The sequence below is a fragment of the Lissotriton vulgaris genome, chromosome 1_1, assembly GCF_964263255.1.
Source record: "Lissotriton vulgaris chromosome 1_1, aLisVul1.2, whole genome shotgun sequence".
Taxonomy (NCBI): domain Eukaryota; kingdom Metazoa; phylum Chordata; class Amphibia; order Caudata; family Salamandridae; genus Lissotriton; species Lissotriton vulgaris.
The window spans coordinates 1,036,888,987-1,036,916,131 of record NC_141685.1 but is presented as its reverse complement, the minus strand read 5'-3'; the positions used below and the strand labels follow the sequence as shown (position 1 = coordinate 1,036,916,131).

General features: G+C 43.6%; 1 protein-coding gene across 1 annotated transcript in view; it reads right to left on the bottom strand.

Annotated features, from left to right (window-relative positions):
- GCDH (glutaryl-CoA dehydrogenase) overlaps positions 1-27,145 on the bottom strand; it is a 227,027-nt gene that overhangs the window by 60,041 nt on the left and 139,841 nt on the right. Inside the window, exon 7 of the mRNA XM_086962197.1 lies at positions 3,990-4,119. Within this exon, the coding sequence (XP_086818323.1) occupies positions 3,990-4,119 (130 nt within the window). The remainder of the gene's footprint in view (positions 1-3,989; positions 4,120-27,145) is intronic.

Below are 27,145 nucleotides of genomic sequence, written 5' to 3'. Positions count from 1 at the left end.
GACGACAAGTTATTGATCTCCAAGACACTTATGGACTTACAGACTCTCTTAGACTGGTTCATTGTCTTCTGCGTACACAGGGGGTAGGAGGTTAATGTTGCTAATACCAAATTTATGTCACTGAACCTGCATTGGGGTTACTGAGGTGTACCTGCTTCGGATGGTATTAAACTAGAGAGGATGAAGACCTTTGATTACTTTGCATTACACATTGTCTGACAATATGACATGGAATTTGCAGATTAAAAGAAGTGCTCTAAAGCAGTTGCAATATATTGGCATATTGAGGACCCACAAAACCACTCTAAGTCTGTAATGCCAGCTATACATATATATATAATACGCAATCGGTGTGAGCTGCTTTATATGGTGTGGAATTGTGGGGTCATCTGAATGCGCAATGATTGACTATAATAGAGAGGAAATTTCGAAGGGCTCTCTTTAAGTAATCCTAGAGTTCGCCATTACACCAAACATAGATATGGGTATAAACCGAATCAATTCAATTCAACAATTCTCTATTCGATCTTTGAAAAAGAGCATAAAAGCACATAGTAAAAAATACAGTAAAATTCATACATAGCTTATTTTCACGAATATCAAGCTCAGTAAATACAGATGTTTAAAAACATTTAAATCATAACAGTTGAACAAATACTAAAAAGGTAAGTCCCTACAAACAAGTAAAAGGAGCCCTTATGCCTCCCGTCCATTAATTTTCTGCTACGATTGGCCATCTTAAAAAAAACAGCAGACACCATATCAAATTTCTGGGCTGTATAACATTTGAAGAGAAGTTAACGCCACTTTACAATTCCGGAAGGCTAATTTTCTCAATATAGATTTAAAATATAACTTTAAAAAATGACGATAAAGGCCACAGAAAAACAAAATGTAACAAGGATTGTTCCTCCCTACCATGCGAGGGGGAAGCTCTTTACTCCAAACACCTGCCGGTTCGTAAAAACAAACCAAATGCCATTCCGACCCTGATCTTAATCTAAATAGGAATGATCTCTCCTAACCGGTTAGCTCTAGCGTAAGATACAGAGGGATGTCAACCATGGCAAGCGTAGTGTGATAATAACTGACAGTATGTTTGATTGCAATCTCCTGAGACCGCTTGTTAAAAGGATGATCAGTAAATCTCTGTTTCACTATAGTTTTAATATATTTATTATTTAAACCTGGAATGCTAAACAATTCTAAAAATGCCGATATTGCCCAAAGAATTTTGTACAAATTGCAATCAGGGGATGAATAAGCACTCAGGCAATTGTTCATAACTGCCCTATTAAAAATAGCCTCCTTTTTGCTCCAAATATTGATCTAGAGCAGTGGGGGGGGGGCAATCTAGCAGTGTCAAGTATGTACTCTAAAAGTAAAATAAAATTGCAAAAGTGGCACAGGAGGAAGGGAGATTCAACAGTCTTCTGCAGATTCTGTTTTCTTCCACCTGGACGGGGTGGCATTACAAACCCCCCACACCCAAGTTTCATAAGTGGCCATGGGGACACACTGCATTTTATATAGTCTAAAAAAGGAGAACGTAAAGGTGGACCTAACATCCCTCTTAGCCAAATTTAAAAGAGATCTCTCTGCCCTCCCTAAGTTTCTACCTGCAGTGTTTACTTGTGTCTGCCATAAGTTACTAGCGTCAAACGTCAGACCTAGATAACAAAAACTTGTCACTCCACTTAGTTGTTTATCTCCCAAGTTTAGTACTAATAAAGCTATCTTTCCAGGACTGCATGCCTTAATATGAGTTTTTGTTTCATGTCTAATGTGTTCATTAAGATTACAAATGAATCAACCAAATTACGAAGGGCACGTGGTGTTCTAGCCATCAATATAGCGTTGTCAGCATAAAACAAAGGCGGGACGGCTAATTTATCAATTTTCGGCACATCATTAGTTGACCCTGATAAGCAAACCCCCAAATTGTTTACGTACGAGATGAAAAGCAATGGTGCGAACACACACCCTTGACATACACCGCTAGCTAAGGGAAACAAATCAGACAGTTCTCCTGATAGACCACATCTAACTCTGGCACTGAGGTTTTTATGGCGATCGTGCAAAAGCTGCACTAGCGCAATGTCCAGCCCAGATTGCTCAGCATCTGCAATAATTTGGTTCTATTTACACAATCAAATGCGGTAGAAAGGACCATAAAGGCAAGGGACAGTGGGCAGCGCCTGGAGGCAGTATACTTGCTTACTATCAGATGTAAATTCAGGCACTGATCCACTGTGCCCAGCCCAGGACGAAAGCCGTATTGGTGCGTAGATAAAATCTTATTGTCCAAGGCCAATGTTTGTAGATGGTTAAAAATAGCTCTCCCCAATCTCTTTACTGTGCTATCCACCAGCGAAATTGGTCTGTAACATTTTAGGGACTCCCCTGTCCTCTTTTTTTAAAATTGGTACCATTATAGACTTGGCCCAAGACTCAGGGATATTATAAAACAGAGAGTATAAACCCAATCCTACAGAGAGCAAAGCTTAGATCATTGTTATATAGGAAAAGCTTATGGTACATGGAGGAGCTGACTATGCATAGAAAGGCTTTAGAAGAGATGTTGAACCCGGATGATCCTGGTAGCATATTCTGGCTGAAATCTGTACGAACTGAATTGCTTATGCTTGGCTTAGGTAAATTGTGGAAGTCCCCAAGAGAGGTTTATCCACTTTCTAAAGCTCAGATTAAAGAAAAGTACTGGTTATATACACGAGAATATGATCTTGTAAATCTGCGATATGGCTCATTGACCTCTAAATTTGAAAACCACAAATGTGGCGTCAAATTCGAGCCCTTTTTAGATTCTATTACGCTACCCCTGGCCAAATCCCTGTACTTCAAGTTCAGATATAGAACTTTGTCCATAAACACCTTTTGCAGTAAGTGGGCAAATACTCCCATTACTGAAGTTACAGCTGCTGATTAATTATTTCTTTGTAGCTCATATTCTGGAGCCAGCAAGAAATAGATTGTTTCAATTTGCACACAGAGATTCACCAATATTGCACACAGCTAGAGATTCACCAATATAAAGTTGCTTTGAGAATTTTAGGAACTGACACATGTCAATCTATTGTATAGAGTGTATCAAGGTTTTTAACCTCAATGAGACATATTCGAAACACGATTATAAGAAAGGAATTGTAATATTATGTCTTTTTTATTTAGACATATTTGTGATTTATGTATTTATAGTTTGAATGTTGTGCATATGGATGCGTTTTAAATGTGTATAGTTTTATGTGGTTTATCCCCGAATAAAATTGAATTGATTGATAGATTGAAATGTCACTGAACACAATATTTATCCTTATGCGATTAACTATCAACAGCCCAAACCCACGCCTGTACAGTGACTTTCCCATTGGTGGTTCAGTCCGTCATCCATATCTGCTGTATCAGAGTCTAGAGCTAAACAGGTTTTGGTACATAATGATCTCAATGAACAATAACTGCACTTGGTCTTATAGTGTTTAAGGACCCGACACAAACAACATTTTAGTAAAAGTGGCAGCAAATATTAGAACTGTGTTATAACGTACTTTAACACAAACCTTCTAACTAGTTGTATCAAATCTATCGTTTCCTGCTCACTTTATTTGACATTACTTAGTACAAGTTTCACATAGCCTAAAGCAATTCAATTCTAGGTTTGCTTGCTAATATATAAACTGGAAGCTTTCATGGAGTGGGACATGGCTGAACTAGATAAATGGTGGATGCTACTCTCGCCACAGAGGGAACAGTGAATGGACCCAGGTATGGCAACAGGGCCAAAGAGCAAGTGATCTCAGAGAGTTTGGGTGCAACCACTGTTAGTTCCAGCACCAACTACTGTGTGCACAGAAGTAGCAAAGCATCCCACAGGTGCAGCCCGTGAACACACCGGAGGAAGAGGCAATTGAGTGCATGAAGAGTGCATGAAATGCCTTGACAGTGGCCTCCGTAGATATCGGACTCTCTCTTACCAGGTCTTGGAGCCGTTGAGTGTGTAGGTGCTGCTAGTTGGGTTGTAACGAGCCTTTGTCTCCATACTACTCGGATCACTGCCATGATTTGGCTCAGTCAGACCGAAGCAGCCAAGCAATTCTCCTCTGGCTAAAAGAAGAAACACAAACAACTTACAAACAGTGATTTGCATGGAAAGCCTCTTTTGTGAAGTAGGCATAAATATCTTCTGGTTGATAGGACGTGTGTGGTGACTTCTTGTTGGAGTCTTGTGTGATGTGAGTACTTTATTCCTTTTTTGTGTTATGTAACAAGAGGGTTGGCTGGGCCAGTGCTCTTCTAGTTCTGCTCAGGTGTTTCATTTGTAACCCCAAATAAACATTTATGGCAAAAATCATCTTTGTAGATGCTTAGCATCATATTTTCCTACCATAGTAGCAGTTTTATCTCATTAAAAAAATGTAAAATGCACGATAGAACGTAAATGAACTTACTGGCTGTCCTCGGACCTTGTCACTGGAAACCATACCCCAACCAATATAGGGCGCTGGCAATCCTAAAGCTGCTACCTCTTTTTTGGACAGGATGACCTCTTACTGTAAGAACGGTAATGAGATTGTGGGGGAGAATGGATTCTTGCTCTACAATAATTCTGCATGCCAGGATGCACATGTGCCCAATTCAAGCGTGCCTCATGAAGCAAAGGTCACTAGTAGAGGGTCAGTGGGAGGATGAGGAGTTTGTAAAGGCAAAATCTCCTATGGTGGAAGAAGCAACAACTTGTTACTCAGCAGCCCTTTAATCGACCCCCTTCCACAGATTACCATTACTACAGATGCCTCACTCTCAGGGTGGGGAGCTCACCTCTATCACATGATGGTTCAGGGCTGGTGGACCTCACAATACCAGGCAGTCACATCAACTACCTGGAGCTTTTGGTCATCATTCAAGCCCTAATAGCTTTCCTCAAACTTATCTTAGCAGTCTCATTTTCTCGACTCTCAACAGGCCGGGTTTAGACCCGCCCACTCTACAGAGATGGTCATACACTCTGTCATGGAAGAACTGCGTAGGGGGGCCGACTCTAACATCAGTCAGGCACTAGTGCTCCTGGATTTGTCAGCCGCCTTTGACACGGTCGACCATGTCATCTTGGTCGACCGTGTCAGGCAGGCTGGCATCAGGGGCACTGCCCTGGACTGGGTTCACTTGTTTCTCACCAGCCGCCAACAAGCGGTCCGGCTTTCCCAGTTCTCCGCTGACAGGGTGGGGTTGACCTGTGGCGTGCCGCAGGGCTCTTCTTTATCCCCGCTCCTTTTTAATTTATACCTTACCCCCTGATCCGGTCTCTCCGAGATAGGAATGTCACCACGTTTAATTACGCGGATGACATCCAGCTGGTCTTCAAAATCGACTCCTCGGACCAGTCGGTCTCAGATTTTCAAGTCACCCTTTGTCACATCAGCAACTGGATGGGGGCAAATCACCTTAAGCTTAATCCCGACAAGACCGAATTGGTTCTTGTCGGGGGGCCTTCCAACCCTTGGAATTCCAATTTCTGGCCTGCTAGCTTGGGTCTTCCCCCTCGTCCAGTTGACTCAGCCAAAAGTCTGGGGGTTATCATCAGTAAAGATCTTTCGATGAAGCCCCGGATAAATGCCACTGTCTCTTCTTGTTTTTACCAACTGCGCAAAATTCGGAAAATCGCGCGGTTTCTTACCACCGAGGCTCTTACCTTAGCCCTCTTGGTGTTAGCAGTCTCTAGGATTGACTACGCCAATTCCTTGTACATAGGCATCCCAGATTATCAACTCAAACGTTTGCAGCTTGTCCAGAATCAGGCGGCACGCCTCATCTTCCATCAACCGAGGCACCATCACGTCCGCCCCCTGCTAAGATCTCGGCACTGGCTCCCTGTTTCTGAACGCTGCAAATTCAAGCTGGGCTGCCTTGTTTTTAAATCTCTGGCTGGCCTAGGTCCTACTTTTATCTCTTCCCTCATTCATCCCTATGTCCCCTCTCGCAATCTTCGCTCGGCTCACTCGGCTCTACTCAAAGTCCTGAGAGTCAAGCGTAAGAAATGGGGAGGTTTAAGATTCTCATTCCTTGCCCCATCTTTCTGGAATGCCCTCCCATTGGACATAAGGCTTGCTTCTCCCTATACCCGTTTTAGATCCCTCCTTAAGACTTATCTGTTTCGCATTGCGTACAATTAAAATGCTTTCTTCTTCTCCGTTCTCTTTTCCTTTTTTCCCTGTTGCTTCTGTGCACTCCCTTGTCCTGTCCAAGCGGTGCCCACCGTCTTTCTCTGCCCCAGCGCCAAGAAACTGTATAGTGTATGCTGCACTTTACAAATGCCTTTCACATCACATCACATCAAATATCTTGGACAAAACATTACTCATAAAGACAGACAAAATAACGGTAATTTACTACATCCAGAAACCCGAGGCATTCACTCCCCCCCAGCAGTCTGAATTTGCACAAGAGATTTGGTATTGAGCTTTTCGCAACAAAATTCTTCAGTTAGCAGAGCATTTGTTGGGGACAGACAATGGTTTTGCAGACCTTCTAAGCATCACGCAACAACACGTCCACAAATGGGAACTGAACCCACTAGTCCTTCAGTGGTGTCTCTATCAGTGGGTGCCCCGACAATCAACTTATTTACGCAAAATGCCAAACCTTCACCTCCAGGTACCCATGGCCATTGCACTAACATAACATGTGTAGTTGTAAAGCGCACGTTCACCCTCGGGTATCTTGGCGGTGAATGACAGATGTTTATTGTTACCCAACTCCATGGTACTCATTTTATCGACCTCAGATGGATGAAATGCTGAATGGACTCGACGGGATTTGACCCTGTGACTATGAGGTCGAACCAAGGCCCCTGCAGTGGATGCATTAGTCCATTGAGCCACCAGACCCGGCTGTGGATGACTAGACCAGAATATTATTATTCTCATTCCACATATTGTGTGGAATATGAGAGCGGTATCCATGACCCTCACCCTAGTGGCTCCACCCTGGGCCAGGCAACCCTAGTACTCCATGCTCTTGGAGATTTCGGTCATCCTATGCAAGAAACTGTAGCTGAAAACAGACCTTTGCACTCGGCATCAGGGTCAGCTCAGACACCAATTCCCAAACAGCTCATCCTACCAATCTGTATGTAACGGACTAGAATTTGGATACCTCAGGCTCCCAAAAGAGAGTATGTTCTTTCTGCGCAAGTAGCCCAAACCCATTATGCATGCAAGTTATGCTGCAAAACAGAGCATGTTTGTCCACTATTGCATCAATGAACACATGTACCCCCTTCACTGTCTCTGTACAAGACACCATCTGTTAACCGTTACAACTCCTAAAAAGCATGGATTGCATATACTGCCATATGTCTACACATGGCTGCAGTTGCAGCATACATGCAACGTAGGGAGCATGCTTCCTTGGGAGACTGCAGATTTTTCCCCTCTTATTTCCAACTTATATTGTACAGTGCACACTACACCTGTTTGTGACACTATACTCCACAAATGTTCAGTAAGCGAATGGCCAAAATGATACCCTTCTGGTAGCTAATAGATACATTCAAAGATTGTGGAACTAATTCTAATCCTAACTGGATTCCAGTCACACCGAAAGGTAACATATGGAGAAATGTCATCAAAAAAAGCAAGTGGCATGAAGCCCAATGAATGATGAATGCCTAACAACTGAAAAACAAAACAGTCAACAGAAATGCGTCCAGGTACAGGACAAATACTACCGAAAAACAGCATTCTGAGATTTCTGAAATTAGGTGTACTTTATGATGTTATTTGTGAGGTTATCTGTGATATTCTATGCTCAATCAAAGCAATGCCTTGTAAGGATACTATAGATGTGTAGCTGACCTTATGGTGGAATCAGAGTACTTTTTAGGTTTTGGTTTGTAATCATATAGTACCTTCGGTATATATATTTTATGGAAATTCTAATTGTTTTAACGTTAATTGGCTACTAGTCTTAATACACAACTGTAAGGCTCCTCAGCGGAAGTGTATACAATGTTTAATGGTTTTCTAATTATATAATTAACAGGCACCCTTAACTTCTCTATCCACTGGCATTAGTACATGCTGCCGTAAGACATTTGGCTAAACTCTCTTCTTAGTCTTGCAGCTCAAAGCCTGCTGGACACGGCCGCCCAGGCTGTTTCCAAAGGCCATGTTCTATATCCTGCTTACTGGGTCTAGCTGTGGGCAGATTATGTAGGATGTGGCCTTAGACAAGTACCCTGTCCAGTGCCTCTGACCGAAGTATTTCTAGGAACACAGTACTCCTTTATTCATTGTGGGGTTTCCCCCTTTCTCAGTACCTCCATGTTTCATCATTTTAGTTCCCTTAGTGCAGAACGATTTTTTCTATTTTAACTGGTTCACAGACACCCAAGTCTTACCTTTCACTTTAGTTCAACAGACAAAGTAGGAATTTTCAGCCCTCTGGGGTATGTGTTTACTGGAGTTTGAGTGCACCCACCTTAAACCCATTTGGTTCCAGCAATATATATTTTTAATGGGAAATTTGTGACCAAGTAGAGCTAGTTTGTGAACCAGGTCATGGCTGCCCAAACTAAAATAATCCATCTTCTCAGTCATATTGAGCGTCAAGACTCCCCCAATATATCAAAGTTTCTTGGCGACCTAGAAGCTTGTCAGCTTCGCCAACTGATTGTGGGACCCTCTCATCAGGCAGGCCATCTCCTTGATCCAGTTTTTACTAATATTGAGGAAGTTACAGCAGAATCCCCTAGCCCTCTTAGCTGGACTGACCACTTTTTGGTGTCCGTTTCAGTTAGGATTCCAGTCAGTGGTAGGGAGATCCCTCCTCCCTCTTTTCGGAGGCGTCCCTGGAACAACCTAGATAAAGTTCAGTTTGAAGCTAGGCTTAACCAGACCCGTCCTGTGTGGTCAGGTAACATGGATGAAGCAGATTATGCTTACAGAGAGTGGATAAATAACTCTCTAGACCATTTTATCCCCATGAAATACTCCAGACCTAGGCGAGTTCAGACCCACCCCTGGTACTCGGAGACTCTTACGGAAACTAAAAAACACTGTAAGCTCCTAGAACGTACCTGGAGACGATCGTATGATCCCCTAGCTAAAACTAAATTCAGAATGGCCACTAAAGCTTATCATAAGCTTATAAAGAAAACTAAAGCCAGTTACTATACTGACCTAATCATTTCAAGCACAAATCGCTCCAAAACGATTTTTTCCCTGGTAAAAGACATGACTAAAGCCCCGGGAGGCACAGGTAATCTGATAGTGTCTGACGCACAGTGCGAAGAACTTTCTGGCTTCTTTATAAACAAAGTTAAAGGGATATATGACTCTTTACAACTGGACAGCCCGCTGGGGTCCTCTAATCCTGGCAAAGTCATTTCTGACCCTCCTTACTCCCTCCTGAGTTTCCCATCTATAGATCAGTCAGGGATGGAACACCTAGCCTTAAGAGTAAAATCAGGCTCTCCGGATGATCCCATTAAGCCGGATCTGTTCAGAGCACTTCATGATTCTGTCCTGCAGGAAGGGCGGGAGCTGATTAATCGATCTTTACAGCAAGCCGAGGTTCCCAAATCCTGGAAACATGCCAAAGTACTACCCCTCTTAAAAAAACCTACTTTGGATCCCTCAAGGCCAGACAGTTTTCGACCTATCTCGCTGCTTCCCTATCTTGCAAAAGTAGCGGAAGCACATATCAATTCCATTCTGACTGCCTACTTAGAGTCCAATGGGATCCTTGATGAGTCCCAGCATGGCTTCCGTGCTAATCACAGTACGGAGTCTGCCCTGTTAACAGTTACAGAACATCTAAGGGCCTCCCTGGACACGGGCGCAACCTCTATCTTGGTTCTGCTGGACTTGAGTGCGGCCTTCGACACGGTCTCCCACAAGATACTACTTGAGAGACTATGGGAGATCGGAGTCAGGGAAACGGCCCTGGATTGGTTTGCGTCTTTTTTATCTGATCGCTCCTTCCAGGTGCACGCCCCGCCGTACTCATCCAGCAAGCTCCCTCTTGAATGTGGAGTGCCTCAGGGGTCTGCGCTCAGTCCCACATTGTTTAATGTGTACGTCCGCCCCCTGGCCTTGTTGGCCCGGGAACGTAAGATCTTACTAACATCATATGCGGACGACACGCAACTTATTTTCAACTTCTCCAACAACAATGTGGAGGACCAAATTAAATTCCAGGAAGACATTCTGGCGATCTCAAGGTGGCTATCTAACAACTGCCTTCAGCTTAATGCCTCCAAAACAGAGGTTCTCCTGATTGGCAATGGCACGCAGACTTGGGAAGAGCACTGGTGGCCTCTGGCGCTGGGACCTGCTCCTATACCCAAGGAGTCAGTAAAAAACTTGGGGGTGTTATTGGACAATACACTCAACTTGGAGTCTCATGCTCAAAAAGTGGCAGGCACCTGCTTTGGGCGTCTTCGCTCTCTTAAACCCATTCTGGGTTTTTTTTAGCCTACCACTCGCCAGATCATAGTCCAGGCTTTAGTTTTATCTCACCTGGACTATTGCAATGCCCTCATGCTAGGATCTAACAAGACTGCAATAAACAGGTTGCAAAGAGCACAGAACGCTGCCGCCCGCGTTCTATTTGCTCTACCTAAAACCTGCCACACGTCCCCCCTTCTCCGTCGACTACACTGGCTCCCTATACAACAGCGCATTCACTTTAAAACCCTCTGCCTTACCCACAAAATCCTGTATAATGTTGGCCCCCATACTCTGCAAGGACTGTGCTCTTTCTATACTCCCACGCGTGCACTCCGCTCAGCGGACCTCTCACTGGCCTGTACTGTCAGAATTCGGAGGAGCAGAGCTGGTGGCCGCTCCTTCAGGTATCTGGCCCCTAAGCTCTGGAATTCTATCCCCCCTAAAGCTCGGGCTACTTTAAATCATCTGCAATTTCGAAAACTTATAAAAACTTGGTTGTTTGCATCCATCTAGCACCTCCTGTACCTTCCTGGATCTGACATGTCTGCAAGCGCTGGGACGCCCCGTCGCTGGGGTAGCCATGCGCTATATAAGATCACATAACATAACATAACATAACATATTGGAAGCTAAGGTTAAAATGTCAGTTTATGAAATAAATTCACAAACCCACTGTGTAAATTATCTCTATATTTTCCTGCTTAATGTTCTCATGTAGCACTGAACGTTTTTACGCCAAATCAAGCATAGACAAAAGTATCATCCTCGTGCCAATCTTTTGGCGATTCCTCTAAGCAGTTTTATCATAGCAGAGTGGAGAATTCCGGTTAGGAATCGGAAATGCGACTTGTGGAACCCCTCTATACCTCCCTCCCACGTGATGAATCTACACGAAACGGTTCAGGCTCGACTTTACCTGCATTTAAATGTATAGCTTGGATTGTGCAGATTCGTAAAGTTATCTGTATTTTTAGGTAAATTGTTACAAAGACGAATCGCACGCAGGTAACAGTAGAACCGTCTTTATTCTTCCACCACCACAGTTCCAGTCAGCTGGAGTCAGTTGTGGAATGTTGACAACGGTCCATTAAGAGGGACGAAAAGGTGGGGAACGGAATGGACTAAGTAGATTATAACACAAATACATAAAGAGAGGGATTACAGAGCTCTAGATGACTGGGAGACACAATCAGCATAAATATCACCATGCTGGGGGGGGGGGGGGGCTTTTTGGAGGTCCTAAAGCAGTCAAACGTTACCAGGCAGTCTCCGTTAGGTATACTGTTGTTTACCGCTGGTTTCCTAAGGCCACAACACTGTTGACTTAATTACTAAATATTCCCTTTGAGCATTTGACTTTTTTGGGGGAGACTCTACCAGGTAAAGGGGTCAAGTAGCCTGGGCTTACTCCAGAAGGTGGTGTGGGGATCGAAACAGTGTAATTCTGTAAATAGCAGTCCGTAACTGGAGTGCCCAGTCAGTTTTTAACTACTCAAAAGTAAATGACTGTACTACATGTAAGAAAATCATAGCATATTTAAAAATAGAAGACACAGCGAAAAGCAGAAGTGCTTTACACCTTCTTGACTGGAGACTCAATTCCAATGGTTATTATAGCTCTCTCGTGCCAAGTGTAAAAAACAGATTAACATTGAGCCGGCTTCCAATGTTATTTTATGAAAGATGATTCAGATCTTCTTATTACATTTCAAATGCTCTGTCATCATATCTCTAAAAATAAAGGGTTTAATAGGGGTATACAGGTAGGGATACCAGTACTCAGGCCATAAATACAGTTGGAGGGAAAGGGGACATTTTTTTGTAACGGACAATATCTCGAGAACCGCATGGCTAAGTTCAAATGACTGGATTCAGGAAGACCTACCCTAGCTACTTGCTGCAGCGTCAGGTGTCAGCAGTGGTGTTTTTCAACATTCACAAAGACCCACATCAGCGAAAAAGGAAGCAGGTATAGCCACCCCAAGGAAGGGTCAGGTATGATGGTGCCTCACCCTCTTAGACGTGTGAAAGTGTTGAAGCAGCCCCTCCCCAGGTTTTTTGTTTTTTATCCTGCTAGCTTGGCCAACCGCTAGACTTCTGGGAACTCTCCGTCTGTTGAGCTGTCCTCCCAACCAACTGTCCGCCCACGCATCTCCATCGTCAGCTGGGCCTTTCCACTCTTCCTTTGGGTCACGTTATTTCCTTCTGGAAGGCACAGTCCAGCATCTTGTGAAGGCAGGGGGTCTTTCTTCAGTTCTCTAGGCGATCCTGTAGGTTTTCCCAGACTCAGGCCCAGGCCGTCGGGAGAGTGGCAACTCAAGCAGACGTTCCAATCCTGACTTTTGTGCTCTCCTCGCTTGGTGCACAGAACATACTCAGTGCCGAGTTGAATCAATTAACAAGTTCAAGTTCAAGTTCAGAAATTTGTATAGCGCACTACTCACCCAGAGGGTCTCAAGGCGCTTGAGGGAGGGTGGGTGCATTACTTATCGAATAGCCAGGTTTTTAGCTGCTTTCTGAAGGAGAGGTGGTTCTGTGTAAGGCGGAGGTGAGTGGGGAGAGAATTCCAGGTTTTGGCCGCTAAGTAGGAGAAGGATCTTCCTCCCATGGTGGATCTATAGATGCGCGGAATTGCGGCGAGGGCTTGATTGGATGAACGTAGTTGGCGGGTGGGTGTGTAGAAGGACAGTCGTTTGTTGAGGCATTCGGGTCCTAGGTCGTAGAGGGCCTTGTATGCGTGGGTGAGGAGACAGAACGTTATTCTCTTGTTGACGGGAAGCCAGTGGAGATCTTTCAGGTGACCGGAAATGTGAGCTTGACGGGGGATGTCCAGTATGAGTCTGGCTGAGGCGTTTTGGATGCGTTGGATTTTTTTCTGTAGTTTGGCTGTGGTTCCGGCGTAAAGGGTATTTCCATAATCTAGTCGGCTAGTGACCAGTGCGTGGGTGACTGTCTTTCTTGTTTCGGTGGGGATCCAATGGAAGATTTTTTTGAGCATGCGTAGGATGTTGAAGCATGAAGATGAGATGCCGTTGACTTGTCTGGTCATCGAGAGGGAGGAGTCTAGGATGAAGCCCAGGTTACGTGCGTGATCTGTAGGGATGGGTGCTGTACCCAGGGCCGGTGGCCACCATGAGTCGTCCCAGGCAGAGGGGGATGATCCTAAGATGAGGACTTCCGTTTTGTCCGAGTTTAGTTTTAGACGGCTGTTCTTCATCCATTCGGCTACTTCTTTCATTCCTTCGTGTAGATTGGTTTTGGCGGTGTTAGGGTCTTTGGTGAGGGAGAGGATCAGCTGGGTGTCGTCTGCGTAGGAGATGATGTTGAGGTTGTGTTGTCGCGCGATGGATGCGAGGGGACTCATGTAAACGTTGAAGAGGGTGGGACTGAGTGATGATCCTTGTGGTACGCCGCAGATGACTTCGGTGGCCCCTGATTTGAATGGGGGGACGCCGACTCTCTGGGTTCTTCCGGCGAGGAACGAGATGATCCAGTCCAAAGCTTTTCCTTGTATTCCGACGTTGCTGAGGCGTTGTATGAGGGTGTTATGACAGACTGTGTCGAAGGCGGCGGAGAGGTCAAGTAGGATGAGGGCAACTGTTTCTCTGTTGTCCAGTAGCGTTCGGATGTCGTCTGTAGCAGCGATGAGGGCGGTTTCAGTGCTGTGTTTGGCTCGGAAGCCGGACTGTGAGGGGTCGAGGGAATTGTTGGATTCAAGGAAGGCGGCGAGCTGACAGTTGACGGCTTTCTCAATGACTTTGGCCGGGAAGGGGAGGAGTGAGATGGGGCGGTAGTTCTTAAGTTCAGAGGGATCTGCTGTGGGTTTCTTCAGGAGGGCGCTGAGTTCGGCATGTTTCCAGCTTTCTGGGAAGGTAGCGGAGTTGAAGGAACAGTTGATGACATCGCGGAGATGGGGTGCGATGATGGAGTCTGCTTTGTTGAAGATGTGGTGGGGGCATGGATCGGTTGGTGAACCTGAATGGATGGAGTTCATCAGGCGGATGGTGTCTTCAGTAGTGATTGGGTTCCAGGCGCAAAGGTTGTGAGAGTGCTGTTTTGGTTCGGAGGTGGGTGGAGTGGACTGTTCTTCGGACTGGTTTTAAAAACTGTTATGTATGTCGGCAATTGTGTTGTAGAAGAAAGAGGATAAAGAATCGCAGAGGTCTTGGGAGGGAGTGATGTCGTTGGTGCCGGCGATGGGGTTGGTAAATTCTTTGACGATGTTGAATAGTTCCTTGCTGTTGTGGGCGTTGTTGTCGAGTCGGTCCTTGAATGCTGATTTCTTGGTGGATCAGATCAATTGGTGGTGTTTGCGGGTGGCTTCCTTGAAGGTGGTCAGGTTGTTAGTGGTTGGGTTTTTTCTCCAGGTTTTCTCGAGGGTACGACATAACTTCTTGGATTTCTTAAGGTCGTCGTTGAACCAGGGGGCCTTTTTGCTATCTTGTTTGATCTGGTGGTTTTTCAAAGGTGCTAACTCGTCAGCGCTGTGGGTGATCCATTGTGTGAGTTTGGTGGCAGCTTGGTTTGGGTCCGATGATATGGCAGGAGGGTTTTGGTTAAGCGATGTGAAGAGTTGGTCGGTGGTGATTTTGTTCCGGTTTCTTCGAGGAATAGGTTGTGGGGGGATGTGGGTCGTGGTCTTTTTGTAGCTGAAGTGAACGCAGCTGTGGTCCGTCCAATGGAGAGCTGTGGTGTGATCGAAAGAGATGTGTTTGCTGGAGGTGAAGATAGGGTCGAGCGTGTGTCCGGCTAAGTGGGTGGGGGTGTCATCAAGTTGTTTGAGTCCGATATTGGCCAGGTTGTCCAGAAGGGCGGTGGTGTTGCTGTTGTTTTTCTTTTCCAGGTGGAAGTTGAGGTCTCCCAGTAGAATGTAGTTCTCGGAGGTGAGGGCATGTGGGCTGATGAAGTCAGTGATGTCTTCGTTGAATTGTGTGCAGGTTTCTGGTGGTCTGTAGATGAGGGTGCCTCTAAGTGTGGTCCTGGGGTCGGTGTGGATCTGGAAGTGAAGGTGTTCGGAGGCTGCGAGATTATCGTCGGAACTGGTCGTGATGCGGATGGTGTTCTTATGGGCGATGGCGATGCCTCCTCCTGTTTGGTTGTGCGGTCTTTTCGGATGATCTTGTAAGCGTCCGGGATGGCTATGGCGATGTCGGGAGCTGATGAGGCGTTCATCCAGGTTTCTGTAAGGAAGGCGACATTCTGCGATAGAGTGGCGAGTAGGTCCCAGAGTTCAGTGGCGTGTCTGTGGACCGATCGGATGTTCAGTAGGATGCACTTCAGGTGGTTAGAGTCGGAGCAGTTTTTTGAGGAGGTGGATTTGGTGTGGGTCCTGATGCAGGCGAACTTGCAGGAGTGGCAGGCGAATGGTCCATGGGTGTGTCCTGGGGTAGCTTCGTAGCATTGTGGTGTGCGCCCGGGGTTAAGGGCAAAGAGGGTAGCGCCGTCATACGTTATGCGGGTGGAGTGGGTTTTGCGGGGACCAGGGGGTCTGGCGCTGGCCGTATAAGTACTGGTCTCCACAGTCAGTACAAAGTACTGACTGTGGAGACCAGTATTTATACACCTCTGATGACCGCTGCAAGCCAACTAGGGAGGCTGCACCTTTTGAAATGTCCAGCTGGTCCTCAAATCCCGTGTTATCATTTGTCGTGCTTCTAGTGAACAAATTAGCAGGCTACCTGTTATGCTGTCCCTTCTGAGACCAAATTACAGTGGATGTGGAATATCTCTGTTAGCGGAGCTATTTCACAGGAGGACGGTGGTCATAGGAAGGGTGGGTTTTAGTCTGACATAGGAATCTCTGCTACATTAAAGAAGGGGGATAACACTGTCTAGTACTAATGATAAGCAGACATTTCAGACAAAACACCAAGGCCCTGATAACAAGTTGAAGGGAGTGGCATTCCCGTGTGGAAAACAATCCCCCATCAGTCATGACTGGCCCGGTGTTTCCACAACAGGCGTTAAGGTTCGGGAGCACCAGACCCTATTTTACCAGCCAGTAAAATCTCTTGAGGCTTTGGTTGCCACAGTAGCCTTGCCTCTGCCCCCAGCACCGTCTGACCTCTTTCTGTGGTGGGGGTGGAGTTGGGAGAATGCATAAAATGCTCAGTACACCCCTCCCCAACGAGGGCACTTTTTTGGCTTTCCTGCCACACACCAAAACTCCCCTCCCTCCACAGAGAAGCCCATGCTCTCATGGGAGTGTTAAGCCCCTGGAAATAGAAAATTAATTGCGGCAGTACACACAGTAGTTCCGTAGTAGTTAAAAAGCAGCCCGCGCCTGCTCCCCCACCCATGAGCCGTGCCGGCTGACCCTGACCAGTGCTTAATTTGTAATAAAATTTGTCCCAGGGCCCTCACCAGTAGGCCACTGCAGCTTTAACCACCCATTGCCATGCCAGCGCTGCCAACAACAAAACCTATGCAACTACCAGCCACAACACTCCTATGTGCGATCATTCAGACTATTCCAGGCCCCCAAAGCTATGGGAATGTCTTGGGTGTAAGAATTAACCGTTTTTAATGTATATTGAATTCATAAACAGCCTTCCAGCTCATCTCTGAATTACACAGACAGCGAGCGCCACCATGTGGCAGACTGTCATAGTGTCGGTGCTCAGAATTAAGTGACGGTGTCAACTACCGGCACAATAGGAGTGGGCTTTCCACCCTACCAGTACCTTGCAGATTGTAACTGGGACCTATATGGGTATTTCTAGACAAAGACAGTCTTTTAAAAAAAAAGTCTTCAAGAAACTGATAGGAAGCTAGCTACTGTCCAGAGAATACTTGTCCGTAACAATACTTCTTGTGTACCAGGAATAACGATTTGTATTTAATGCATTCAGAAACAGGAAGCAGAGCTGCAGTGAGAGCACTCGAGTTTCAGAACAGGGGTCCTACTGCCTTATCAGCATTTATGAATTGATTTATATCACAGCCTCTCATAAGGTCCATTGCAGAAATACTGATAAGAGGATACAATGGCGTTTACAATAAAGACTTTGGCCCAAATTTAGATCTTGGCGGACGGGTTACTCCATCACAACGGCGACCGATTTCCCGTCCGGCAAATATAAATCACATAGGATATAATGGGATTTATATTTCGGCAGAAGGGATATCGTCACGGTTGTGACGGAGTAGCCCATCCACCAAGATCTAAATCAGGCCCTTAAAACCTGATTACGATCTTGGCGGACAGGATAATCCGTCGCAAATGTGACGATGTCCTGCCACGGTATTACAATTCCATTCCAGTGCTTTAAATGGGCCGGTACTCACCGGTACTGAGTACCGTCACTTCTTCATTTTCTCCCCTTGAGTACCGGCACTTTTTTCTAGGAGAAAGAGAGTACCAGTACTCATGGGGATCTGGCTTTAACCGAGGCAGCGCGCTCCCTTTATCCCTCAAGTTATACTACGGCAGCACCTTTCAAGCATGAACAGAATCAATCAATGGAGCTCGTCACCAGGACCCAGCGTGAAATGCTTTGTAAATCAGAACAGGGGTGTGTCTGCTGAGTCATTTGCTTATCCAAAGATCTTTCACAGTGGGCGCTAAGAGGGGGCTGTAAAATCTAATGGGTGGCGGTGGGAGGCACTATTCAGGACATAACAAAAGAACGTATGGGAAGGCTTTTACAGTCGCCACGCATCTGAATTGCTTTCTTGCACACTTCCACTTCCACACTCGCTGATTCCTATTTCATCGACCTTGGACAGACCTTAAGACCAATAAAAAATGTGGAGATTGGCACCTGGTTCCCCAGTACAGACATTGTCAGCTCTGGCCCTAACTCCGGTTTACAAATGTTCCAGGAGAGACTTGTTTATTTATTTTATGCGTTTTTATATAGTGCAGACTTTACCCGAAGGTGTCAGAGCGCTTCACAATAGGAACAGTAATGATACATGAGGAGAAAATTATAGGTGAACAAATTACAAAAGCAAACGTTAAGTTACATGAGGCAAAAGTGACAATTGTGAGCAAACAAAATACAAGAGGTAGCAAACGATACATTACAGGAGGAAAAAGTGATGTGTGCAGGTTACAAAAGCATACAAAGTACAAGTAGAGGTATAGTACTGCAGTAAATGGCAGACACTCTAGCACAAGAACAAACGTTACACGAGGCAATGGTGGCACTTGTGCAAGTATCTAAAGCAAACAAAATGTAAGAGGTAGCAAACAGTATGTTACAAGAGAAAAGTGACGTGTGCATGTTACAAAAGAGTACCAGTACTAGACAGGTTTCTCAGTGGGCTGTAGGCCACCAGTTCAATTTAAGTCAGGCTGCAGCAGCATGTAATCCTTAGGCAGTTGATAAAATGCATGCAGATTTCGTGCATACAACCTTGGCACGGTCAAAAAGCTAACTCCGCCCCTTGTTCCCCCTTAGCCCCGCCCTAAACTCCACCCACTGCTCCTTTTGGTGAGTACCTGCACTTATTTTTTTCCATTTAAAGCACTGATTATATCCTATGGAACTTGCAATACGCAGACAGGATATCCGTCATGTTTGTGACAGAGTATCCCTTCTGCCAAGATCGTAATCAGGCCCTTAGTGTGAGAATGCAAAAAAGTGGACAAATGCCTTAGGATGTGAAGGTGAGAATAACAGGATTGATAAAACACGTTAGTCTGTAGAATGAAAGTCAGCCCGCCATTTATTTTCAGTCTAAAAATTTTAACTGTGATGACTGACAGAAACGGCGCTCTAAGTTATGCATTGTAGGGTCTCTTTTGATAGTCCTAAACAGTAGTATTTCCTGCCTGGGTACAAGGATCCCGAAACACTTTGTAACATATAAACATACATCTAAATATTAGAAATGTTGTATTTCTTAAATGCATACGCACCTAAAGCAGCCTATCTAAGGATAAATTTTCAGAATTTACAAATGTTTCCTTTTCCAGTGAGAGTTAAAAAGGTACATAAGAGAACACTGCAGCAGAATCTGTAACCCTGATGCTGAAGGGAAAGCAGGAAAGAAGGAAAACACAGCCGGATAGGCTGTATTCATAAAAAAGATTCTCCTTTAAAGAGTCAGCTGCTTACATATTCCCATCATTACTTATATTGGCAGATTCGCCATAGGCAACTACCTTTTTCCTGGTTTGTGTGAGAAGGATCCCAGAACACTGTTAAGGTGTTTTTCACACTTTATGAGAGTCATTTTCTCTCAATTACCTGGTTTTACTTGACATTCTCAGTGCCTTAGATTTTTTTTTCAGAACCTTTCCATGCTTTTGGCAGCTTTTTTACCACAGGGTTGTCATCATGCCTTTACTGTTAGTCAGTGGCATAGCAAGGATGCCATGGGGTCTACTGCATGCAAGAACAAGCATTTGCAATGCAATCGGTCTCGCCTTTGGGACCTTATATGTATTTAACTATGCAGCACATTAGCCTGGGTGCTGAAACATCTACTGTTCTTTAACATGGATGGAAAGTAAGCACCAAACTGTGTGACACGCCAGGTATGAAAACACATGGAAAGAACTATTGCCTTTCAGCAGGAAATGGTATAGTTCAAGGATCAGTTTTGAATATAAAAGCAGGGCCTTGGGTGGTCATATATCTGAAAATACAGGATTTGGAAGAAATATTATTGTCTACGGGTGCTCATAGAAGAAAACTTCTAGTGAGTCTGGTATTTTACTGACCTCTGCTGCTCGTTTTCTATCAAGTATGTTAAACAGAGGCAGTTGTCAGAAAGAAAAAAAAGAAAGTCCCTCAGCAGAAAGTAATTCTGGTATTTTATTGACCTCTGCTGTTCGTTTCCTATCAAGACAGGGAGAGTGATCCTAGCTAAAGTAACTGATTGGGTGAATGAAAATGAGGTGCTATCTAATCTTCAATATGGCTTCAGAGAAGGTAGAAGTACCCTGGATCAATGCCTTAACTTACATTTAATTGTAGGCAAATATACATTATCCAAAGCAGGTACAGTAGAGATGGCCTTTATGAACCTTACTTCGGCCTTCGACCTGGTGAATAGATCAAAGCTGTGGTCTATTCTGCTAGACATGGGCTTGGACCCATGTTTAGTTTATTATTTGGTGGATATACACAGGGATCTCTCAACCAGAGTCAGGGTAAACCAAGAAGGAAAATGCACGAAGCACTTTAAAAATGGAAGAGGTGTTCGTCAGGGATGCATTCTGGCACCTTTACTTTTTACTCTATATATTAATAATTTGGATACATTTTTAGACTCAGCTAGTTTAGACATTCCTCGAGCAGGGGGAAGGAGTATCCCGGTTCTTCTTTACGCGGACGACGCTGTTTTATTAGCACGCACAGCTTTAGGTCTTCAGAGGTTATTGGATGCCTTTGGGGCCTACATGAAGTCTTTGGACTTAGTAGTCAATACAGGTAAATCCCATATTAAGACTATGGGCCAGAAAAATAAAAAAGTAAAATCTTTTTATTGTGCCTGTGTAGAGGTGACCAGGGTGCTTTCCTTTACCTACCTGGGGGTACTATACGATGAGAGGAGATTGTGGGGGCCCCCAATAGAAAATCAAAATAAGTGCGATGGTAGGTCAACAGCTGCGGTTTATGGTTTTACAAAGCGATTGGAGGCCAGGCCCATCGAAGCTATGCTCAACATCTATACTTCTAAGTCCCTGGCTATTGCTTTGTATGGCTCAGCCATCGGGGGTTATAAGTATATGGAGGGGGTCCAGAAAGTTGAAAATACATTTTTGCTTACCCTCTTATCGGTCCCCCAATCAACTTAAATTTTTGTTATTCATCAAGAATTGGGGGTTATGTATTTGTCAGATTTGATGAGGTTGGCTCCGGTGGTCTGTTGGCTCAAGACCTGGCTTAATTTAGACTTAACACTGAACCATCAAATTATTAGGGACTGCGTTACTCTGGAGAAAGCTAATAGTATTCTGTGGCTTTATTATGTTAAGCACCCCTATCAAAATTGGGACGTCTAGATCTTTTTAATTCACCGGATATGATCAAAAAAAGAGGACCTGACTTGGGTTAAAACCCAATTTTTGAATGTCCTGTCGGTGGAGCGTGAGGAGCGGGAGCTACTGAAACCTTCAGTAAAGGCTTATTTTTTGTTAAAACCTCCCCTCTGACTGAACCTTACCTGAGAACTGTTGCCAAACCCTTCCACCATTTGCTTTTAACTAGGTTCTGTTTTAACCTAATTCACTTCTTTTTAGGTAATTCACAAGGATCGAGTAGGCAAGCAGATTTGAGCCTGTGTACCTGTGACAATGTTTCACCACAGGACACTCTGCATTTTATAATGTTTTGCGACCATTATACTGTGATTCGCAGGAAGTTCTTAGTTCCTATTTTAAGAGAAAAAAGAGTTTTTACAGGTTAAACCTGCTTTAATTTATCCCTAAATGTTGACTGATCTATGGGAGATATTTAACATTGTAAGTTTCTTAGTGGCAGCCGTTCGTCTCAGACAAAAAAGGTACCCTATGATAAACGCTACATAAGCATTGACTGAATATATATATACAATGATCATATATATATATATATATATATATATATATATATATATATTCACTGAAAAAACCATAGGTTTCACACCGGTTATAGTTAGGAATTAGCATTTAAAAAACCTATTAAATTCACTGAAAAAAACATAGGTTTCACACCAGTTATAGTTAGCTGGAAATTTTACTGATATAAAAACCATTGAAATTCCCACGTTATAGTTAGTTGGACTCACTATAACTTGTGCGTGCAATGCACTGCTGATCTGATGACATCACATATTACATCACTCATGACATGGTCAGTGACATCACTCATGACATCACTGATGACATCTCAAATGACATCACTGATGACATCGTCCAGTGAATGTGTGTCTTTCTGAAAAATAAATATTTTTTATATATGTATATATTAAGATCGATGGAAGAATAAATGTTTAAATAAGTGTCTAAATGGATGTTTTTTTAAAAAAAATTGATTGGTTAACTGGCTTATTAAGTGTATCTTAGTGAATACATATATTAGCGAGTAATGTTTAAATATTTAAATATATGTATCAGTGTTTTACTTTGTGTATAAGTGGCTGCATGGGTTGGTGAGTAGCTACATGTGTGTGTATATGGGTTATTAGATGTTTTTTTAGTATCAGTATGAGTGTCTGTATGGTTTGGTGGGGCTGTTACTTAGCACATAGATGCATCAATGACTACCTCACTGTTTGTATGTGTTTTGAAGACAGCATTTGTGTAGGATTGTATGGGTGGATGAGTGTGTATATGTGTGTGTTAGAGAGTGAATGCCTCTCTCACTAGTGTCTTTATGAGTAACTACATATGTTTTCATCTTGTATATATGAGAATTGATGTATATAAGTAAGTATATGTGAGAGTGAGAGATTGAAAGAGTTCCTGTTTAAATAAGTATGTGTTTCTATAAGTGATTGTTTAAGAGAGTAAGTATGTGTAAGTTTCCTTAGAAGTAGTGTGCTAATGTGTGTATAGTTGTATATGCAAATAAATGGATGTTTATTAGTTTATTTGCATGTGTGAGTATATGTATGAGTAAGTTTTTGATGACTGTCAGTGTGTAACAGAATGAATAGGGGTATCACTACATATGATGAGTGAGTATATGTATGAGTGAATACATAAAACTGTTGGTGAATGTGTGAATTTGTATATAGATGGTGAAATTACTGAATTGGTTGTTGTAACTGGTATGGGTAAATCCACTTTTTTGTTAATGTTAGTTTCTATTTTTGAATATGTGTTTCAAAGGTTACTTTACAGTGAAAGGAGGTCTGTCACTGTGTTACAAGGATGGTGTCATCAGTGATGTCATGAGTGATGTCACTGACCATGTCATGAGTGATGTAATATGTGATGTCATCAGCAGTGCATTGCACGCGCAAGTTATAGTGAGTCCAACTAACTATAACGTGGGAATTTCAATGGTTTTATATCAGTAAAATTTCCATCTAACTATAACTGGTGTGAAACCTATGTTTTTTTCAGTGAATTTAATAGGTTTTTTAAATGCTAATTCCTAACTATAACCGGTGTGAAACCTATGGTTTTTTCAGTGAATTTCATAGGTTTTTTAAATGCTAATTCCTAACTATAACTGGTGTGAAACCTATGGTTTTTTCAGTGAATTTCATAGGTTTTTTTAATGCTAATTCCTAACTATAAGTCTCACTTTATAAATAAGACTGTTAGCACTCTAGTTGTTCTTTAGAACACTCTGGTACATTCTGTCATTGGGCTACAGTTGGGCTACATCTAGTTGAAATTTGGGCTACATTTACATTTTTTGGTCTCTGGTGGCCATCTTTGGGCTACATTGGACTACATTTGGGTTACATTTTGGCATTTTGGCATATATATATAGCCCAATGTAGCACAATATATATTTTATCAAAGTTAATTTTCGTAAAAACCACTTAAGAATAGGGCTACCAGTCCCTACAATTTTTCCCATTTTTTATTTTTTTTTATTTTTTGCTTTTGAGCGCTCCCGGTGCGCTTCCCGGGGAGCGCCCCGAAAAGCGTACTTTTATAAAGCGCCCCCGGGCGCGCTCCGAGGAGCGTCCCGTAAGCGCCAATATCGCGAACGAAAACATGATCATGACGTATCGCGTAGCCGCGTCCGCGTGATACGCACGGCGTAAGCGCACCCGGAAGTACTCGAGCGAATACGATCGCGCAACGTAAACATCCGACGCGCTTACGCTACGCGACCCAGAGCGCCCCCAGGCGCGCCCGGGGGCGCGTAGCGTAAGCGCGTCGGGTCATGTGACCTGAAAATAACACTTTTCATTGGTTCATAACAGTTTTAGTTTCATAATGATGAAGCCCCTGGTCTTGTGACCTGAAAATAACACTTCTCATTGGTTCAGGACAGTTTTTTTTCTAAATGATGAAAGACCCCACCTTTTTTCCTTATTCTGACTTTGTCCTTTGACTGAGGAAGACCTGTTTGTACATCTCTGTACCTTTTTGATATTAATAATGGCTTCAGTAGCAGCAGCAGCTGGTGCATCTGCCCCACCACCACCACCACAACCACCAAGAGGACCACCTCAAGATTATATTGGTGGTCAAGAACAGGAGGAGGAGGAAGAGGAAGAGGAGGAGGGGAGGAGAAGATGGCTGCCTGAAGAAAATACTCCATACAAACCCAAGCCACACATTATATGGGAGTTTTTTTCAATCCCAGAGGGCAAGAAAAAAGTTAATGCGCCCAAGGTAACTTGCCTAATCTGCAATGATGAACTTTCACGGGGCAACCCAAACAAAAAATATTCATTTGGTAACTATACCATGATTCGTCATATGACCAGAAAGCACCCAAACAACTACTCTCGTGCTGAGTTCAGGGAACTGGCCAGTAACCTCCCCAAGTCGTCAAGGACCACCTCCCAAACAAACCAACCCACTTCATCAGGACCAGAAACATCCGAGATGATGCCTTGCATTCAGCCAAGATTTGCTGATTTTAAAATCACTTGTTCTGCATGTGGCAAGCTTATCGCCTATGGTGAAAAAAGCGTTAAGCTCATCGTCCTTGCAGGTGATAATCACAAGTGCCCCAAAAAGAAGTAATTTTTGGGGTTTTTTATTTTTTTGCTCCAGTTGAGCCAGTTTCAATTCCCTTTTTTTGTTTCTCCCCCTAAAAAAATATAAAAAAAATATAAAACTGTTTTGAAAAGCCAAAAAAAGTTAAAAAAGTTCAAAAAACACAAAAAAAATATAAAACAAAAAGAAGCATAAAAAAAAGTTCTTTTTAGAACTACCTCCAATTTCTAAATAAAGGCTTCTTTTTTTTATAATCTGTCATCTTTTTACCTCATTTTACGCTCCCCGGTGCGCTACCTGGTGCGCGTACCGGGCGCTTCCCCCGCGCAAAACGAAAAAAAATAAATATTTTAAATGCCCCGCGGGGCCCTTTTATAGCCCCCACATCAAACCTAGGGGGTCAAGGGGGGGTCTACCCTGCCCCCTTATGGTCATTTCCCTCTTTGTTTTGCCCACCTCTCGTGTCTCGATCCTACCGAGACACAAGATGGCGGCCACTCCGGACTGTTTCGAATGTTTACAGACAACTGAGAGCCAATCAGCTTTCTGCGCGCAAGTCGCGTGGCGCGCCTGGAGCCCTCTCCGGTGCGCGCACCGGAGAGCGCCTATAGATATATATATTTTTTTGAACCTAAATTACTCAAAATCCACTGGAGCACATATCTTGAGACATAGCAAAGGCACATCGGGCTACCAGTCCCTACAATTTTGCCAAGTTTGATGGAAATCCATTCAGCCGTTCGGGCTAAAAGTGAAATCGACCGCCCTATGGAAATTAACATGGGGAAAACGCGTTTTGGGACCCCCCTTTTATCTCGGCCCCCGCTTGACGTATCCCCCCCAAACTTTCAAGGAAGAACCGGAGCTCGACTAGGCCATTTTCAGGAAATTTTCAGGCAGATTCGTCAACCGGTGCCAAAGTTATTCCAAATAGAATTTTGAGATTTAACATTGACAAAAATCCTAACTATAACTACCTACTGGCGACCGCCAGTAGGATATATATATATATATATATATATATATATATATATATATATATATATATATATATATATATATAGATAGATAGATAGATAGATAGATAGATAGATAGATAGATAGATATATATATGATCATTGTTTTCCTTTTCTGTTGTCTTTCTTAAAAATACCCCTAATGTGGTAGTCCTTTTGTCTATATTTGGGCTATTGGCTATCAGGGTTTTTATGTACCTATGATTTTGTAACATTGATTCTTTTTTCTTTTTGTTGTTGTTGTGATTTAGATTTGAAATGTTTTTGTTGTGTACTGGGTTATTAGAATTTTACTTGTATGGTTTTAATTAATCGCATAAAGTGGTTTGACTGACTGACTGACTATCAAGACAATTAAATAGAGGCAGCTGAACAGAAAAAAAAGCCACTACGCGGAAGCAGACAAGTCCTAGGGCTGATCTCCAGAGCTCACAAAGTACCAACACATTTAAGTATATACTAAAGTATATACTTAAGTTTATACAAGAGGTCTGGAATGCTCGACCTAAAAATGACCCATTTGACTGCTGTTGGGGTAGGTAAATATAGAAACTATCAGAGTTCAATGGGACCCGGTGCCACTGCACCCATTGGACTAATGGTGTATATGCCCCTATTGTTCATGAAGTGCCATTCCTGTGGGGAAAAAAGCTACTAACAATCCACATGCAGTATGTGATGTTTGCCTCCTTTTCCTCATATTTAGTTAGGGATGTGATTTTTTTCCAGAAAATATCTGAAGACCAAGAAAGGACTTAGTGGGCGTTCACCTCATGGAAAGGTGGAAAATATAAGTAGCAAGAAAGTGCAAAAAGAAAGTGACAGAATAGCGGACACATGCTAGAGCCTCATCTCACATAAAACCAAGCACTCTGCCTCCAGGATTGTTAAGGCCTGCCATAGGAGTGACTTCTAGGTATATATGTGTCTATATGTAACGGTAGGTATAGGGATACTACACCTAAGCAAGGGGTGATTACACGACCTTGCCCCAGCTGAGTGATCAGCCAGTTGTGTATATGTGAGTGGCCAGCCAGGGGTGGCATAAAACATGCTGCAGGCCCTGGTAGGCCTTGGATGCACCTACACCCTG